Source organism: Crinia signifera, chromosome 6, assembly GCF_055691185.1.
Source record: "Crinia signifera chromosome 6, ASM5569118v1, whole genome shotgun sequence".
Taxonomy (NCBI): domain Eukaryota; kingdom Metazoa; phylum Chordata; class Amphibia; order Anura; family Myobatrachidae; genus Crinia; species Crinia signifera.
Window position 1 is genome coordinate 17154041 of NC_139222.1, and position 18331 is coordinate 17172371.

The 18331-nt window shown below is 45.9% G+C and overlaps 2 protein-coding genes across 5 annotated transcripts in view; both read right to left on the reverse strand.

The window, feature by feature from the left end:
• LOC146010005 (uncharacterized) overlaps window positions 1-18331 on the reverse strand; it is a 730148-nt gene that overhangs the window by 345708 nt on the left and 366109 nt on the right. The gene's annotated exons all lie outside the window — the stretch shown is intronic.
• LOC146010062 (uncharacterized) overlaps window positions 2452-18331 on the reverse strand; it is a 35161-nt gene continuing 19281 nt past the window's right edge. The window contains exons 2-3 of one of the 2 annotated variants that reach the window (XM_083150925.1): window positions 17563-17845; window positions 2452-4403 (exon numbers count right to left, since the gene is read on the reverse strand). In XM_083150925.1, coding sequence (XP_083007051.1) covers window positions 2872-4403; window positions 17563-17845 — 1815 coding nt within the window. In that variant the 3' untranslated portion in view covers window positions 2452-2871. Of the gene's footprint in view, window positions 4407-17562; window positions 17846-18331 lie in introns of both variants that reach the window. The other variant, XM_083150924.1, reaches the window with a different exon arrangement.

Genomic DNA, 18331 nt, shown 5'->3' on the forward strand with positions numbered 1-18331 from the left:
GCCTTTGAATCCGGTTTATCTTTACTGGTGTCTGATCTAAATAGAATATACACCCATAGTTACAATAATCCTTCCTTTATAGCATAATGCCTTCAAATTCCTTGCTTACCCTGACTTCCCCTGCTGTCTCTTATCCTCCTCCATTATGTCTGCCTGATGCTTTAATAGCTAAAAGCGATACACAGTATAAGCATATGCATAATGAACCTCCTTAGAGCCAAGACTGTCTCTGGAGTCTTACCCGGTCTGCTGAGATATCCACAACAATGTGCAACGGTCACTTCACCCAGTTTGACGTCAGACGCCGGCTTTCTTCTGGTGTGCAGCCAAATTTATTCCCCCATGCTCCGGCCACGCCTCGCTCCCTTTGTGTCCTGCATGTCTCTGGGACCGTCCGCGCCTCCTACCTGACGCGTGAACGAGAGCAGGCACCCGGAGGGCGACGTCGTCCAGCGTGTTTTCTTCCTCAAATGCCGCTTACTGCTCCTGGCCTGCCAAGCACCCACGATCCTGCTCCAAGCTGCTCTGGAAGATATCTCTCAGCAGACCTACAGGTAACCCCTTACTGCACTCGACAGCGGGGACCATTGCCTTATATCCTGCCTTATCCCCGACTGCTCTAGGCAGTGGAGAAGGCTACAGTGCCAGCTTCACCTACTACCCTGGAAAGGAAAAAAAAAAGACACCGAGACCCAGGAGGGAGGGGCTTATATAGGGTCAGGTGTTCTTTTTGTTGCCTTTCCAGAATACTACCCTGCGGGACTTAACCCATTTGTGGCTGCCATGGGGAGGTAGAGGAAGAACAATGTTGGCAAGCTAAACTCCCTGTTAGGGATCTTCCAAGCCTCCCTGATGACCTTAGTCAAGTTCTTTGGTTTAGGGAATAAAACCAGATTATGCTTAAGGTGTTCAAATATAGGCCCCAAAGGTGCAGGCGGTTCAGCAGTGTTCTCTAACTTAAGCACCTCTTTCACATCTGTAACCAAGAGTGGCACATCATTGACCATATTTTTATTCCATCCAAGCAACAAGTTGGATGGTTGGAGGAAAGTTGGTCTGATCTGTGACTGCTACTAGGAAGCTCCCTCTGTCCTATGATGGTCACTAGGATACTCCCTTCCTCACTGCTACTAGGAAGCTCCCTCTATCCTATGACGGTCACTAGGATACTATCTTACTGACTGCTACTAGGAAACTCCCTCTATCCTACAGCAGTCACTAGAATACTCCCTTCCTGACTGCTACTAGGAAGCTCCCTCTATCCTACGCTGGTCACTAGGATACTCCCTTCCTGACTGCTACTAGGAAGCTCCCTCTATCCTACGCTGGTCACTAGGATACTCCCTTCCTGACTGCTACTAGGAGGCTCCCTCTATCCTATGATGGTCACTAGGATACTCCCGTCCTGACTACTACTAGGAAGCTCCCTCTATCCTATGACGGTCACTAGAATACTCCCTCCCTGACTGCTACTAGGAAGCTCCCTCTATCCTATAATGGTCACTAGGATACTCCCATCCTGACTGCTACTAGGAAGCTCCCTCTATCCTATGATGGTCACTAGGATACTCCCTTCCTGACGGCTACTAGGAGGCTCCATCTGTCCTATGCTGGTCACTAGGATACTCCCTTCCTGACGGCTACTAGGAGGCTCCCTCTATCCTATGATGGTCCCTGGGATACTCCCTCCCTGACTGCTACTAGGAAGCTCCATCTGTCCTATGATGGTCTCTAGGATTCTCCCTTCCTGACTGTTACTAGGAAGCTCCCTCTATCCTATGACGGTCACTAGGATTCTCCATTCCTGACTGCTACTAGGAAGCTCTCTCTATCCTATGACGGTCACTAGGATACTCCCTTCCTGACTGCTACTAGGAAGCTCCCTCTATCCTATGATGGTCACTAGGATACTCCCTTCCTGACTGCTACTACGAATCTCCCTCTATCCTACAGTTGTCACTAGGATACTCCCTTCCTGACTGCTACTAGGAAGCTCCCTCTATCCTATGATGGTCACTAGGATACTCCCTTCCTTACTGCTACTAGGAAGCCCCCTCTATTCTATGAGGGTCACTGGGATACTCCCTCCCCTGACTGCTACGAGGAAGCTCCATCTATCCTACGATGGTCACTAGGATACTCCCTCCCTGACTGCTACTAGGAAGCTCCCTCTGTCCTATGCTGGTCACTAGGATACTCCCTTCCTGACTGCTACTAGGAAGCTCCCTCTGTCCTATAATGGTCACTAGGATACAAAGATAGTATCACATTAATTTTTATTTAAGATTACTGGGATCAAAAATTATAATTTGGTCCCAGCTCCCAAACTGCAATGATCTTCTGGATATAGTATCCCCGGGTAACCACAATCACTCTGACATCATACAATAGGGCCCTGAGTATAAAAGGGAAACCATGCAATTGTTAGGGGCCACACAGTGTTGTATAAAGATGGTTATATTTTAGGTTTTTATTAAGTACAATCTATTGTACAAAACACATTAAAGCAGATGCTAAAAGGATGGTTCTAGTACAACATGTATAGTACAGAATAATAATAAGGAATAGGCAATATAACAGCTCATACCTAGAAGACTGCATACACACGGTTCTACCTCGATCTCTGCTCTAGATCATGGCTTTTAGAAGAGTTCCACAAATGGCTATGGGTGCACCCAAGTTGATAGACAGGTGCCGGGTGCTTCGGGATATACACCAGATTTTCCTGAGAGATGGCTCCCGGCTGTTGGGAGGGATGCTGATGTCATCAGTGGCCCCAATCTCCGCACAGCCATCGCAATCACAGCTGTGCACATGTGCAGGATTTTACTTGTGCAGAGCGGAGTTTGCCTGATTGCTGGGCTCCAAAAATTACAGCTCAGAGATCTGAATTGGGCCCTTAGAACATGGAAATGGTTTCTTACCTGTGTGACTTCTCTCATGTCGGACAATACCGTATTTCTTCCTAAACCGTTTCCCACATTCTGTACATGTAAATGGTTTCTCACTTGTGTGAGTTTTCTCATGCATAACTAGATCTGATTTCCTGAGAAAAGATTTCCCACACTCAGAACATGAAAACGGCTTCTCACCTGTGTGAGTTTTCTCATGTCGGACAAGTATGTATTTCTGCTTAAAACATTTTCCACATTCTGTACATAGAAACGGCTTCTCACCTGTGTGAATTCTTACATGTATAACTAGATCTGATTTCCTGATAAAAGATTTCTCACACTCAGAACATGGAAACAGATTCTCACCTGTGTGAGATCTCTCATGTGCAACTAGATCTGATTTCCTGATAAAAGTTTTTCCACACTCAGAACATGGAAATGGTTTCTCACCTGTGTGAGTTTTTAAATGTATAACTAGATCTGATTTCCTGATAAAAGATTTCCCACACTCAGAACATGAAAACGGCTTCTCACCTGTGTGAGTTTTCTTATGTCGGACAAGTATGTAATTCTGCGTAAAACATTTTCCACATTCTGTACATGGAAACGGCCTCTCACCTGTGTGAATTCTTTCATGTATAACTAGATCTGATTTCCTCATAAAAGATTTCTCACACTCAGAACATGGAAACAGATTCTCACCTGTGTGAGATCTCTCATGTATAACTAGACCTGATTTCCTGATAAAAGTTTTTCCACACTCAGAACATGGAAATGGTTTCTCACCTGTGTGAGATCTCTCATGTATAACTAGACCTGATTTCCTGATAAAAGTTTTCCCACACTCAGAACATGGAAACGGCTTCTCACCTGTGTGAGTTCTCACATGTATAACTAGATCTGTTTTCCTGATATAAGATTTCTCACACTCAGAACATGGAAACGGCTTCTCACCTGTGTGACTACTCTCATGTCGGACAAGTACAGATTTCTGCGTAAAACATTTCCCACATGCTGTACATGGAAACAGCTTCCCATCTGTGTGAATTTTCACATGTTTAACAAGAGATGATTTCAAGGTAAAGGATTGCCCACACTCAGAACATGTAAATGGATTCTCTCCTGTGTGAGTTTGATGATGTATTTCTAGAGATGATTTATTAGCGTAAGATTTTCCACACTCAGAACATGGAAATGGCTTCTCCCCTGTGTGAGTTCTCTGATGCGTAATAAAATCTGACTGATTTATAAAACATGTACCACACTCAGAACAGGTAAATGTGTCAGCACCTGTATGAGCTGCTCTATGTGTAGCAGTATCTGAGTTACCAGGAGAACAGTCCTCAGGATTAGAAGTATCAGGTGATTTATCTGCACTGTGAGGCACTGGCTGTATATTTAGGGTAATGGAGGTGTCTTCTGGAGAATCCTGTGTGATGTTATCTTCTGCTTTATAATCTGGAGACAGAATAAGACGTCCCTCCGAGGTATTCCTGCTTCTGTGTCCATCTGCTGGAAATAACATACATATATAGAGATATCGCTCTTCCCCTTTCCCCTCACCCATTTCATACTATTACTGAGTACAAGTTATTCTGTTATAAATACTTTCCTACAGTTCTAAATATCATGCAGCAAATAATGGGATTTATGTAGGTACGGTAACCCTCATTATATTAGTGCATCTGGTGATGCTGGTTCTCCCTGGGCACCTGCCGTCCTGTAGATGACAGGTGTCAGTCTTCTAGTCTGACAACCGTCTCATCCTTCTGCCTCCCATCTGCCCAGTGCCCATGGTGATGACCAGTACTTCCCCCTTCCTGGTACCCGTATAGGTGGCTCTGGCCCGGTCCCTGGTGGATTTATAGGGACAGGCAGAAAACATGTAACTTCATGTTGGTGCCACATTAGTACCACTCCCTATAAAAGGTAGTTTCCAGGCACTAACCAGTTATTAATGTTACCTCCTGTACTACGGCCTCCATTCTACAATAGTTCTGTTGTTAATCCCTGTGTTCTGATCTGACTTTGCTCTCTCTTATGATGCTCCTCTTAGTGATTTCCCAGTGTGACCTCTGACCTCTCTGTGACCTGGTTCAGGCTGTCCACTAGTATAGAAACATAGAAACATAGAATTTGACGGCAGATAAGAACCACTTGGCCCATCTAGTCTGCCCCTTTTTTTGTTACCTCAAACCATATTTGATCCTTATTTTTTTGTAAGGATATCAATATGCCTATCCCAAGCATGTTTAAATTGTACTACTGTATTTGCCTCTACCACCTCTGATGGGAGGCTATTCCACTTATCTACTACTCTTTCTGTAAAGTAATTCTTCCTCAAATTTCCCCTGAATCTTCCTCCCTCTAGTTTCAGTGCATGTCCTCGTGTTCTGCTGCTCCTCTTCCTGTGAAGAATGTCTCCCACCTGTACCTTGTTAAAACCCTTGATATATTTGAAAGTTTCTATCATGTCCCCCCTTTCCCTTCTCTGCTCTAAAGTATACATATTAAGATCTTTTAGTCTTTCCTGGTACGTTTTGTGATGTAGGCCATGCACCATTTTAGTTGCCCTTCTTTGTACAGTCTCTAATGTATTTATATCCTTCTGGAGATATGGCCTCCAGAACTGAACACAATACTCTAGATGAGGTCGTACCAATGACCTATACAGTGGAATTATTACTTCTTTCTTTCTACTGCTGATACCTCTCCCTATGCAACCAAGCATCTGACTTGCCTTCTTCATTGCTTTGTTACATTGCCTACCTGCCTTTAAGTCCCCTGAAATAGTGACACCTAGATCCCTCTCTTCCTCAGTAGTTTCCATTATAGTGCCATTTATACTATATTTAGTCTTTGGATTTTTGCAGCCCAAGTGCATGATTTTGCATTTTTTGGCATTAAACTGTAGTTGCCATGCTCTTGACCATTCCTCTAATCTACCTAGATCATCAATCATTTGTTTTACCCCTCCTGGTGTGTCTACCCTGTTGCATACCTTTGTGTCATCTGCAAAAAGGCACATTTTACCCTCAATTCCATTTGCAATATCACCAATAAAGATATTAAAAAGCACTGGTCCAAGTACAGATCCCTGGGGTACTCCACTTGTAACCTTTCCCTCCTTTGACTGTACTCCGTTTACTACAACTCTCTGTTTTCTGTCCTGCAACCATGCTCTTATCCATTCAACTATCTTAGAATCCAAACCCAAGCTTTCAAGTTTATTTAACAGTCTGCGATGTGGGACAGTGTCAAAAGCCTTACTAAAGTCTAGATAAGCTACATCTACAGCCCCACCTTGATCTATTACTTTAGTCACCCAGTCAAAAAAGTCAATAAGATTTGTTTGACATGATCTTCCCCCAGTAAACCCATGCTGTTTTGGATCCTGTAAACTGCTGGTTTTGAGATATTCTACAACTCTTTCTTTTAAGAGTGTTTCCATCAATTTCCCTACTACTGATGTAAGGCTCACTGGTCGATAGTTGCTTACCTCTTCTTTGCTTCCACTTTTGTGCAGTGGGACTACATTCGCTGTTTTCCAGTCCTCTGGGATTACGCCAGTAGCTAGTGACTGGTTGAATAATTCTGTTATTGGTTTTACCAGCTCCCCTTTGAGCTCTTTTAGTATCCTTGGATGTATCCCATCTGGCCCCATTGATTTATCCACTTTCAGTTTTGAGAGTTCTGTGAGGACTTTCTCCTCTGTAAATGTACTTGTTTCTCCCTCAGTTTTCTGACTATACTTGCAACTTAATTGTGGCCCCTTCCCCTCTCTTTCAGCAGTGAATACTGAGCAGAAATAATTATTAATATTATCTGCTATTACATTGTCCCCCTCAAGAAAACTTCCACTCTCTGTCTTTAGTCTTATTGTTCCACCTTTTGTTTTTCTCCTTTCACTTATATACCTAAAAAAAGTTTTCCCCCCTTTACCCACTGATTGGGCCATTTTCTCTTCAGCCTGTGCTTTTGCACATCTGATTACCTTCTTAGCCTCCTTCTGTCTAACAAGATACACCTCTTTGTCCTCATTCTTCTGCGTCTTCTTAAATTTCTTAAAGGCCAACTTTTTTGCTTTTACAATACTTGCTACTTCTTTTGCAAACCACAATGGCTTTCTTTTTCGTGTGTTTTTCCTAACTCTTTTGACACAAAGTTCTGTTGCTTTTAGAATTGCACTTTTTAATTTTTCCCACTTATCCTGCACTCCTTCCAAGTTCCTCCACTCTGCCAAAGAATCCCTTACAGAGTTTCCCATCTCTACAAAATCAGCCTTCCTAAGATCTAACACCTTTGTTTTTGTGTGCGATGAGTCAGTCTTTGTCTTTATTTTGAACCATACTGCTTGATGGTCACTGGATCCTAGGTTTTCACCCACATTTATGTCAGATATTCTGTCACCATTTGTAAGTATTAAGTCTAATATTGCGTCCTTACGAGTGGGCTCCCTCACCAATTGCTGGAGGGATGCTCCTTGCAAGGAATTCAGCATGTCCCTACTTCTGGTGGAACTTGCAACAGGCAGCTCCCAGTTTACATCAGGTAGATTAAAGTCTCCCATGATTATCACCTCTCCTTTTAATGCCATTTTATTGATGTCCTGCAATAGGCTCTTGTCAAGTTCCTCTTCCTGACCTGGTGGTCTGTAGATCACCCCTATACGAAAAATCGCCTTCTCCCCTGTTTCTATGGTCACCCAAAGGGCCTCAGTTTTTTCTTCAATACTTTGTATTAAGGTAGTCTTTATACTTTTTTTCACATATATTGCAACCCCTCCCCCAATTCTTCCCATTCTGTCCTTCCTAAATAAAGTATATCCTGGTATAGCTATGTCCCAGTCATGATTTTCATTGCACCATGTCTCTGTAATAGCCACAATATCCAGTTCATCCCTTGTCATTATTGCAATTAGTTCTGGGATTTTATTTCCTAAGCTTCTAGCATTTGCACACATAGCTCTTAAAGTTGTGTTTGTGCTTCTCCTGCTGCTAGCTATGTTAATCTTTCTGCCTATATCTATTCGGTTTTGATTGGTACTATCTTTTGTTGCAGTGGATAGGCTTCCTGTTCCATTTTCCTGCTGAGACAATACCTCTAGGTTGGGGGAGCAGATTTCTTCATTTGGTTCACTGCCCCCCTCTGCTAGTTTAAATAGTTGCTTATGAAGCTTCCAAACTTCTCACTTAATATTCTCGTTCCCCTTGAAGATGGGTGCAGGCCATCACTTTTATATAAGGCTCTGTCTTGCCAGGTAGCTTGACTTTGGCCTAAATATCCAAATCTCTCCTCATTGCACCAATTCCTTAGCCCAAACATTGAAGTTTCTGATTCTCAGAGTTCTATCTTCCCCTTGGTGTACTGGCAATACTTCTGAAAAAGTTACAGTGGTTGCCATCTGTTTTAGAGCAGTTCCTAACTTTCTAAATTCATCTTTTACGGCCATGACTTCAGCATTAACCAGGTCATTTGTGCCTAGGTGGACGATGACATCCACCTCCCCATCTTTTCTAGCTGCCTTTACAATTCTTAGCATGCGTTCTTTATCTCTTGGAGCTGTGGCTCCAGGTAAGCACCTTACTTGTTTCTCTACTTGAGTAGCATTTCCCAGATTAACTCCTCTAATGATGGAATCTCCCAAAAGAAGTGCAGTCCTTTTGGAGGTGAAATTTTCCTGGTCCTACAGTTAGTAGAGGTAGAAGTTCTCATATCTTCCTGTTCTTTATTGCCTATGTTGGTCATACATTCCAACCCTGCAAGAGCAGCATATGAGTTTTGCAGTGTGACCACTTGGGGAATGTGTCTGATGCCCTCTGTAAGTCTTTTCCTTTCAGAGCCCACAGCAGTCCAGGCAGAATGTCTTCTGGGGGCTCTCTGAGGCAGTGGTGGTTGCAAGGACACAGACATCCTACGTAGCTCAGCATGCAGTTTAGCTATCTCCTCCTGCAGCAAAGAAAATTGTTTGCAGATTTGACAGCAGCCAAGTCTCCAGAATGTCTCCCTCAAAACAAATGCATTACATTTGGGATATGTACTTCTCGTTCTGACCAGATCCCATTACCTATGCTACAATATGCACCATGACCAGTTTCTGTCTGCCCACAATTCCTTCTTACCCACTTACCCGTACCATGGACCACAGTCAGAGACCCGTGACTTACACATCGGGTTGTTAGAAGCCCAAACCCCATTGTGTGAGTCCCTGGTAAAGGCCAACAGCCCATTAGCCTACATAGTAGCCAACCACATTGCCCAGCCAGCGTCACAGGACTGGAAGCCTCTCTCTTGTCTGTTACATTGTTACACTGCAAATCTGTATTCACGCATCTGCTAAATCCTGGTTATATTTATACTTATTGTATCCAGGGATATTATATCTGTATGATGACCGCCCAGCAGCACAGAATCTGTGTCACCCTATACATACTGTAACCAGGGATATTATATCTGTATGATGACCGCCCAGCAGCACAAAATCTGTGGCACCCTATATATACTGTAACCAGGGATATTAGATCTGCATGATAACCGCCCAGCAGCACAGAATCTGTGTCCCCCTATACATACTGTAACCAGGGATATTATATCTGTATGATGACCGCCCAGCAGCACAGAATCTGTGGCACCCTATACATACTGTAACCAGGGATATTATATCTGTATGATGACCGCCCAGCAGCATAGAATCTGTGGCACCCTATACATACTGTAACCAGGGATATTATATCTGCATGATGACCACCCAGCAGCAAAGGATCTGTGGCACCCTATACATACCGTAACCAGGGATATTATATCTGCATGATGACCGCCCAGCAACACAGGATCTGTGGCACCCTATACATACTGTAACCAGGGATATTATATCTGTATGATGACCGCCCAGCAGCACAGAATCTGTGGCTCCCTATACATACTGTAACCAGGGATATTATATCTGTATGATGACCGCCCAGCAGCACAGAATCTGTGGCACCCTATACATACTGTAACCAGGGATATTGTATCTGTATGATGACCGCCCAGCAGCACAGAATCTGTGGCACCCTATACATACTGTAACCAGGGATATTATATCTGTATGATGACCGCCCAGCAGCACAGGATCTGTGGCACCCTATACATACTGTAATCAGGGATATGATGACCACCCAGCAACACAGAATCTGTGGCACCCTATACATACTGTAACCAGGGATATTAGATCTGCATGATAACCGCCCAGCAGCACAGAATCTGTGGCATCCTATACATACTGTAACCAGGGATATTATATCTGTATGATGACTGCCCGGCAGCACAGAATCTGTGGCACCCTATACATACTGTAACCAGGGATATTATATCTGTATGATGACTGCCCCAGCAGCTCAGAATCTGTGGCCCCCTATACATACTGTAACCAGGGATTTTATATCTGTATGATGACCGCCCAGCAACACAGAATCTGTGGAACCCTATACATACTGTAACCAGGGATATTATATCTGTATGATGACCGCCCAGCAGCACAGAATCTGTGGCACCCTATACATACTGTAACCGGGGATATTATATCTGTATGATGACCGCCCAGCAGCACAGGATCTGTGGCACCCTATACATACTGTAACCAGGGATATTATATCTGTATGATGACCGCCCGGCAGCACAGGATCTGTGGCCCCCTATACATACTGTAACCAGGGATATTATATCTGCATGATAACCGCCCAGCAGCACAGAATCTGTGGCACCCTATACATACTGTAACCAGGGATATTATATATCTGTATGATGACCGGCCCGGCAGCACAGAATCTGTGGCCCCCTATACATACAGTAACCAGGGATATTATATCTGTATGATGCCCGCCATGCAGCACAGAATCTGTGGCACCCTATACATACTGTAACCAGGGATATTATACCTGTATGATGACCAGCAGCATAGAATCTGTGGCACCCTATACATACTGTAACCAGGGGTATTATATCTGTATGATGACCGCCCAGCAGCACAGAATCTGTGGCACCCTATACATACTGTAACCGGGGATATTATATCTGTATGATGACCGCCCAGCAGCACAGAATCTGTGGCCCCCTATACATACTGTAACCAGGGATATTATATCTGTATGATGACCGCCCAGCAGCACAGAATCTGTGGCACCCTAAACATACTGTAACCAGGGATATTATATCTGTATGATGCCCGCCCAGCAGCACAGAATCTGTGGCCCCCTATACATACTGTAACCAGGGATATTATATCTGTATGATGCCCGCCCGCACAGAATCTGTGGCACCCTATACATACTGTAACCAGGGATATTATATCTGTATGATGACCGCCCAGCAGCACAGAATCTGTGGCCCCCTATACATACTGTAACCAGGGATATTATATCTGCATGATAACCGCCCAGCAGCACAGAATCTGTGGCACCCTATACATACTCTAACCCGGGATATTATATCTGCATTATAACTGCCCAGCAGCACAGAATCTGTGGCTCCCTATACATACTGTAACCAGGTAGATTATATCTGCATGACAACCGCCCAGCAGCACAGAATCTGTGGCACCCTATACATACTGTAACCAGGTATTTTATATCTGCATGATGACCGCCCAGCAGCACAGAATATGTGGCACCATATACATGCTGTAACCAGGGATATTATATATCTGTATGATGACCGCCCAGCAGCACAGAATCTGTGGCACCCTATACATACTGTAACCAGGGATATTATATCTGTATGATGACCACCCAGCAGCACAGAATCTGCGGCCCCCTATACATACTGTAACCAGGGATATTATATCTACATGATAACTGCCCAGCAGCACAGAATCTGTGGCACCCTATACATACTGTAACCAGGGATATTATATCTGTATGATGACCGCCCAGCAGCACAGGATCTGTGGCACCCTATACATACTGTAACCGGGGATATTATATCTGTATGATGACCGCCCGGCAGCACAGAATCTGTGGCACCCTATACATACTGTAACCAGGGATATTATATCTGCATGATAACTGCCCAGCAGCACAGAATCTGTGGCTCCCTATACATACTGTAACCAGGGAGATTATATCTGCATGACAACCGCCCAGCAGCACAGAATCTGTGGCACCCTATACATACTGTAACCAGGTATTTTATATCTGCATGATGACCGCCCAGCAGCACAGGATCTGTGGCACCCTATACATACTGTAACCAGGGGTATTATATCTGTATGATGACCGCCCAGCAGCACAGAATCTGTGGCACCCTATACATACTGTAACCGGGGATATTATATCTGTATGATGACCGCCCGGCAGCACAGAATCTGTGGCACCCTATACATACTGTAACCAGGGATATTATATCTGCATGATAACTGCCCAGCAGCACAGAATCTGTGGCTCCCTATACATACTGTAACCAGGGAGATTATATCTGCATGACAACCGCCCAGCAGCACAGAATCTGTGGCACCCTATACATACTGTAACCAGGTATTTTATATCTGCATGATGACCGCCCAGCAGCACAGAATATGTGGCACCATATACATGCTGTAACCAGGGATATTATATATCTGTATGATGACCGCCCAGCAGCACAGAATCTGTGGCACCCTATACATACTGTAACCAGGGATAGTATATCTGTATGATGACCACCCAGCAGCACAGAATCTGTGGCACCCTATACATACTGTAACCAGGGATAGTATATCTGTATGATGACCGCACAGCAGCACAGAATCTGTGGCCCCCTATACATACTGTAACCAGGGATATTATATCTGTATGATGACCACCCAGCAGCACAGAATCTGTGGCCCCCTATACATACTGTAACCAGGGATATTATATCTACATGATAACCGCCCAGCAGCACAGAATCTGTGGCACCCTATACATACTGTAGCCAGGGATAGTATATCTGTATGATGACTGCACAGCAGCACAGAATCTGTGGCACCCTATACACACTGTAAACGGGATATTATATCTGTATGATGACCACCCAGCAGCACAGAATCTGCGGCCCCCTATACATACTGTAACCAGGGATATTATATCTACATGATAACTGCCCAGCAGCACAGAATCTGTGGCACCCTATACATACTGTAACCAGGGATATTATATCTGTATGATGACCGCCCAGCAGCACAGGATCTGTGGCACCCAATACATACTGTAACCAGGGGTATTATATCTGTATGATGACCGCCCAGCAGCACAGAATCTGTGGCACCCTATACATACTGTAACCAGGGATATTATATCTGCATGATAAACGCCCAGCAGCACAGAATCTGTGGCACCCTATACATACTGTAACCAGGGATATTATATATCTGTATGATGACCTCCCAGCAGCACAGAATCTGTGGCATCCTATACATACTGTAACCAGGGATAGTATATCTGTATGATGACCGCCCGGCAGCACAGAATCTGTGGCACCCTATACATACTGTAACCAGGGATATTATATCTTTATGATGACCGCCCAGCAGCACAGAATCTGTGGCACCCTATACATACTGTAACCAGGGATATTATATCTGTATGATGACCGCCCAGCAGCACAGGATCTGTGGCACCCTATACATACTGTAACCAGGGATATTATATCTTTATGATGACCGCCCAGCAGCACAGAATCTGTGGCCCCCTATACATACTGTAACCGGGGATATTATATCTGTATGATGACCGCCCAGCAGCACAGAATCTGTGGCATCCTATACATACTGTAACCAGGGATATTATATCTATATGATGACCACCCAGCAGCACAGAATCTGTGGCACCCTATACATACTGTAACCGGGGATATTATATCTGTATGATGACCGCATTGGCAGCACAGAATCTGTGGCATCCTATACATACTGTAACCAGGGATATTATATCTGTATGATGACCGCCCAGCAGCACAGAATCTGTGGCACCCTATACATACTGTAACCAGGGATATTATATCTGTATGATGACCGCCCAGCAGCACAGAATCTGTGGCACCCTATACATACTGTAACCAGGGATATTATATCTGTATGATGACCACCCAGCCGCACAGAATCTGTGGAACCCTATACATACTGTAACCAGGGATATTATATCTGTATGATGACCGCCCGGCAGCACAGAATCTGTGGCACCCTATACATACTGTAACCAGGGATATTATATCTGTATGATGACCTCCCAGCAGCACAGAATCTGTGGCACCCTATACATACTATAACCAGGGATATTATATCTGTATGATGACCGCCCGGCAGCACAGAATCTGTGGCACCCTATACATACTGTAACCAGGGATATTATATATCTGTATGATGACCTCCCAGCAGCACAGAATCTGTGGCACCCTATACATACTGTAACCGGGGATATTATATCTGTATGATGACCGCCCAGCAGCACAGAATCTGTGGCACCCTATACATACTGTAACCGGGGATATTATATCTGTATGATGACCTCCCAGCAGCACAGAATCTGTGGCTCCCTATACATACTGTAACCAGGGATATTATATCTGTATGATGACCGCCCGGCAGCACAGAATCTGCGGCACCCTATACATACTGTAACCAGGGATATTATATCTGTATGATGACCGCCCAGCAGCACAGAATCTGTGGCACCCTATACATACTGTAACCAGGGATATTATATCTGCATGATGACCGCCCAGCAGCACAGAATCTGTGGCACCCTATACATACTGTAACCAGGGGTATTATATCTGTATGATGACTGCCCAGCAGCACAGAATCTGTGGCTCCCTATACATACTGTAACCAGGGATATTATATCTGTATGATGACCGCCCGGCAGCACAGAATCTGTGGCCCCCTATACATACTGTAACCGGGGATATTATATCTGTATGATGACCGCCCAGCAGCACAGAATCTGTGGCCCCCTATACATACTGTAACCAGGGATATTATATCTGTATGATGACCGCCCAGCAGCACAGAATCTGTGGCACCCTATACATACTGTAACCAGGGATATTATATCTGTATGATGACCGCCCGGCAGCACAGAATCTGTGGCACCCTATACACACTGTAACCGGGGATATTATATCTGTATGATGACTGTCCAGCAGCACGGAATCTGTGGCACCCTATAAACAGACAATGATGATTATAGTAGGGAGACAGAGGTGATAATAGACAACTGGTGGTAGGGCATTGGGAGAACCATGGGTAATGTCACATGACCTTCCATACCATTGTACCCTGTACACTGCTATTATTCCTGTCCCTTCTACTGATGATGTAGGGGAGTCCCTGGAGAACATGGGGGGATTGGTCAGATCTCTGGGCTGGTGGCAGACAATGATCTAATGTCCAGAGGAGAAGAGGACAATAATAGGGGCTGACTCCCCCACTGGCTAGATACATTCCCCTCATTAGTCTGTACTAGGGAGGCCAATAATTTTGGCCTAAAATCGGCGGGATTTGAATCCCGGGATTGTCTGGAGTTGGGGGTGGGTAGGCATTTATGACATGTGCAGGGTGGGCAGTTTAGGGGGCGGGTTAATTTGTTTTTTATATTAGAGAGGCCGGGATTGAGCATTTTTCAATCCTGATTCCCGGGATTCAAAAAATGCCCCGGGATTTGCATCCCTAGTCTGTACTGACAGAGGTTGGTGCGGGATAAGAGGCCGCTGTAGTGACAGAGGAGGGTGCGGGATAAGAGGCTGCTGTAGTGACAGAGGAGGGTGCAGGATAAGAGGCCACTGTAGTGACAGAGGAGGGTGCAGGATAAGAGGCCGCTGTAGTGACAGAGGAGGGTGCGGGATAAGAGGCTGCTGTAGTGACAGAGGAGGGTGTGGGATAAGAGGCCGCTGTAGTGACAGAGGAGGGTGCAGTATAAGAGGCTGCTGTACTGACAGAGGAGGGTGCAGGATAAGAGGCTGCTGTAGTGACAGAGGAGGGTGCGGGATAAGAGGCCGCTGTAGTGACAGAGGAGGGTGCGGGATAAGAGGCCGCTGTAGTGACAGAGGAGGGTGCGGGATAAGAGGCCGCTGTAGTGACAGAGGAGGGTGCGGGATAAGAGGCTGCTGTAGTGACAGAGGAGGGTGTGGGATAAGAGGCTGCTGTAGTGACAGAGGAGGGTGTGGGATAAGAGGCCGCTGTAGTGACAGAGGAGGGTGCAGTATAAGAGGCTGCTGTACTGACAGAGGAGGGTGCAGGATAAGAGGCCGCTGTAGTGACAGAGGAGGGTGCGGGATAAGAGGCCGCTGTAGTGACAGAGGAGGGTGCAGGATAAGAGGCTGCTGTAGTGACAGAGGAGGGTGCAGGATAAGAGGCTGCTGTAGTGACAGAGGAGGGTGCAGGATAAGAGGCTGCTGTAGTGACAGAGGAGGGTGCAGGATAAGAGGCTGCTGTAGTGACAGAGGAGGGTGCAGGATAAGGGGCCGCTGTAGTGACAGAGGAGGGTGCAGGATAAGAGGCCGCTGTAGTGACAGAGGAGGGTGTAGGATAAGAGGCCGCTGTAGTGACAGAGGAGGGTGCGGGATAAGAGGCCGCTGTAGTGACAGAGGAGGGTGTAGGATAAGAGGCCGCTGTAGTGACAGAGGAGGGTGCAGGATAAGAGGCCGCTGTAGTGACAGAGGAGGGTGTAGGATAAGAGGCCGCTGTAGTGACAGAGGAGGGTGCAGGATAAGAGGCCGCTGTAGTGACAGAGGAGGGTGCGGGATAAGAGGCCGCTGTAGTGACAGAGGAGGGTGCGGGATAAGAATCTGCTGTAGTGACAGAGGAGGGTGCAGGATAAGAGGCCGCTGTAGTGACAGAGGAGGGTGCAGGATAAGAGGCCGCTGTAGTGACAGAGGAGGGTGTAGGATAAGAGGCCGCTGTAGTGACAGAGGAGGGTGCAGGATAAGAGGCCGCTGTAGTGACAGAGGAGGGTGCGGGATAAGAGGCCGCTGTAGTGACAGAGGAGGGTGCGGGATAAGAGGCCGCTGTAGTGACAGAGGAGGGTGCGGGATAAGAGGCTGCTGTAGTGACAGAGGAGGGTGCGGGATAAGAGGCTGCTGTAGTGACAGAGGAGGGTGCGGGATAAGAGGCTGCTGTAGTGACAGAGGAGGGTGCAGGATAAGAGGCCGCTGTAGTGACAGAGGAGGGTGCAGGATAAGAGGCCGCTGTAGTGACAGAGGAGGGTGCGGGATAAGAGGCCGCTGTAGTGACAGAGGAGGGTGCGGGATAAGAGGCCGCTGTAGTGACAGAGGAGGGTGCGGGATAAGAGGCTGCTGTAGTGACAGAGGAGGGTGTAGGATAAGAGGCCGCTGTAGTGACAGAGGAGGGTGCAGGATAAGAGGCTGCTGGAGTGACAGAGGAGGGTGCGGGATAAGAGGCCGCTGTAGTGACAGAGGAGGGTGCGGGATAAGAGGCTGCTGTAGTGACAGAGGAGGGTGCGGGATAAGAGGCTGCTGTAGTGACAGAGGAGGGTGCAGGATAAGAGGCCGCTGTAGTGACAGAGGAGGGTGCGGGATAAGAGGCTGCTGTAGTGACAGAGGAGGGTGCGGGATAAGAGGCTGCTGTAGTGACAGAGGAGGGTGCGGGATAAGAGGCTGCTGTAGTGACAGAACAAGGAGAATATGTGACGCTCTGTAATAAGTGACCATTACTGACCTGTGCTGATATCTGTAGGGATTTCCTCCTCCTTACACTGCTGGTGACCCCTAACCTCAATCTCTTCTTCTACCTTAATATCCGTCACATCCGTCGCTTCTTCTCCCTCTGTATCTTCTACCTTGATATCAGTCACATCCGTCTCTTCTCCCTCTGTATCTTCTACCTTGATATCAGTCACATCCGTCTCTTCTTCTCCCTCTGTATCTTCTACCTTGATATCAGTCACATACGTCTCTTCTCCCTCTGTATCTTCTACCTTAATATCAGTCATGCCTCGACCCTAAATAACAACAGTAAAATAGGAATTTAATACCTACCGGTAATTACTTTTCACGTAGTCCTTATGGGATACTGGGAATGGTCTTAAGACATTGGGTATTAGAGGGTATCCGCAGGAGACAGGTACATCTATAACTTTGAAGCTGGGTGTACTGGCTCCTCCCCTCTGATTCCCCACCCAGGAACCAGTTAATGGAAAAACTGTGCCCGAAGGAGAATGTACATATGAGAGGAATAACTTATATGTCACCTATGTAAACATAAGTGTGAATTGTGTGGTGAGATTCATGCCAGCACACCCGCATTCATCAAAATAATAAACAACTATAATACCACTAACTAGGTGGATTTTCTTTAACAAAGGTCACTGAACTAGACCTTAGAACCAGAAGACAATAAAATGAACTTCTGAACTTTAATAAGCAGAAACAAAGCTGCAGCCAGACCCCCGCACAGGGCGGGCGCCCAGTATCCCATAAGGACTACG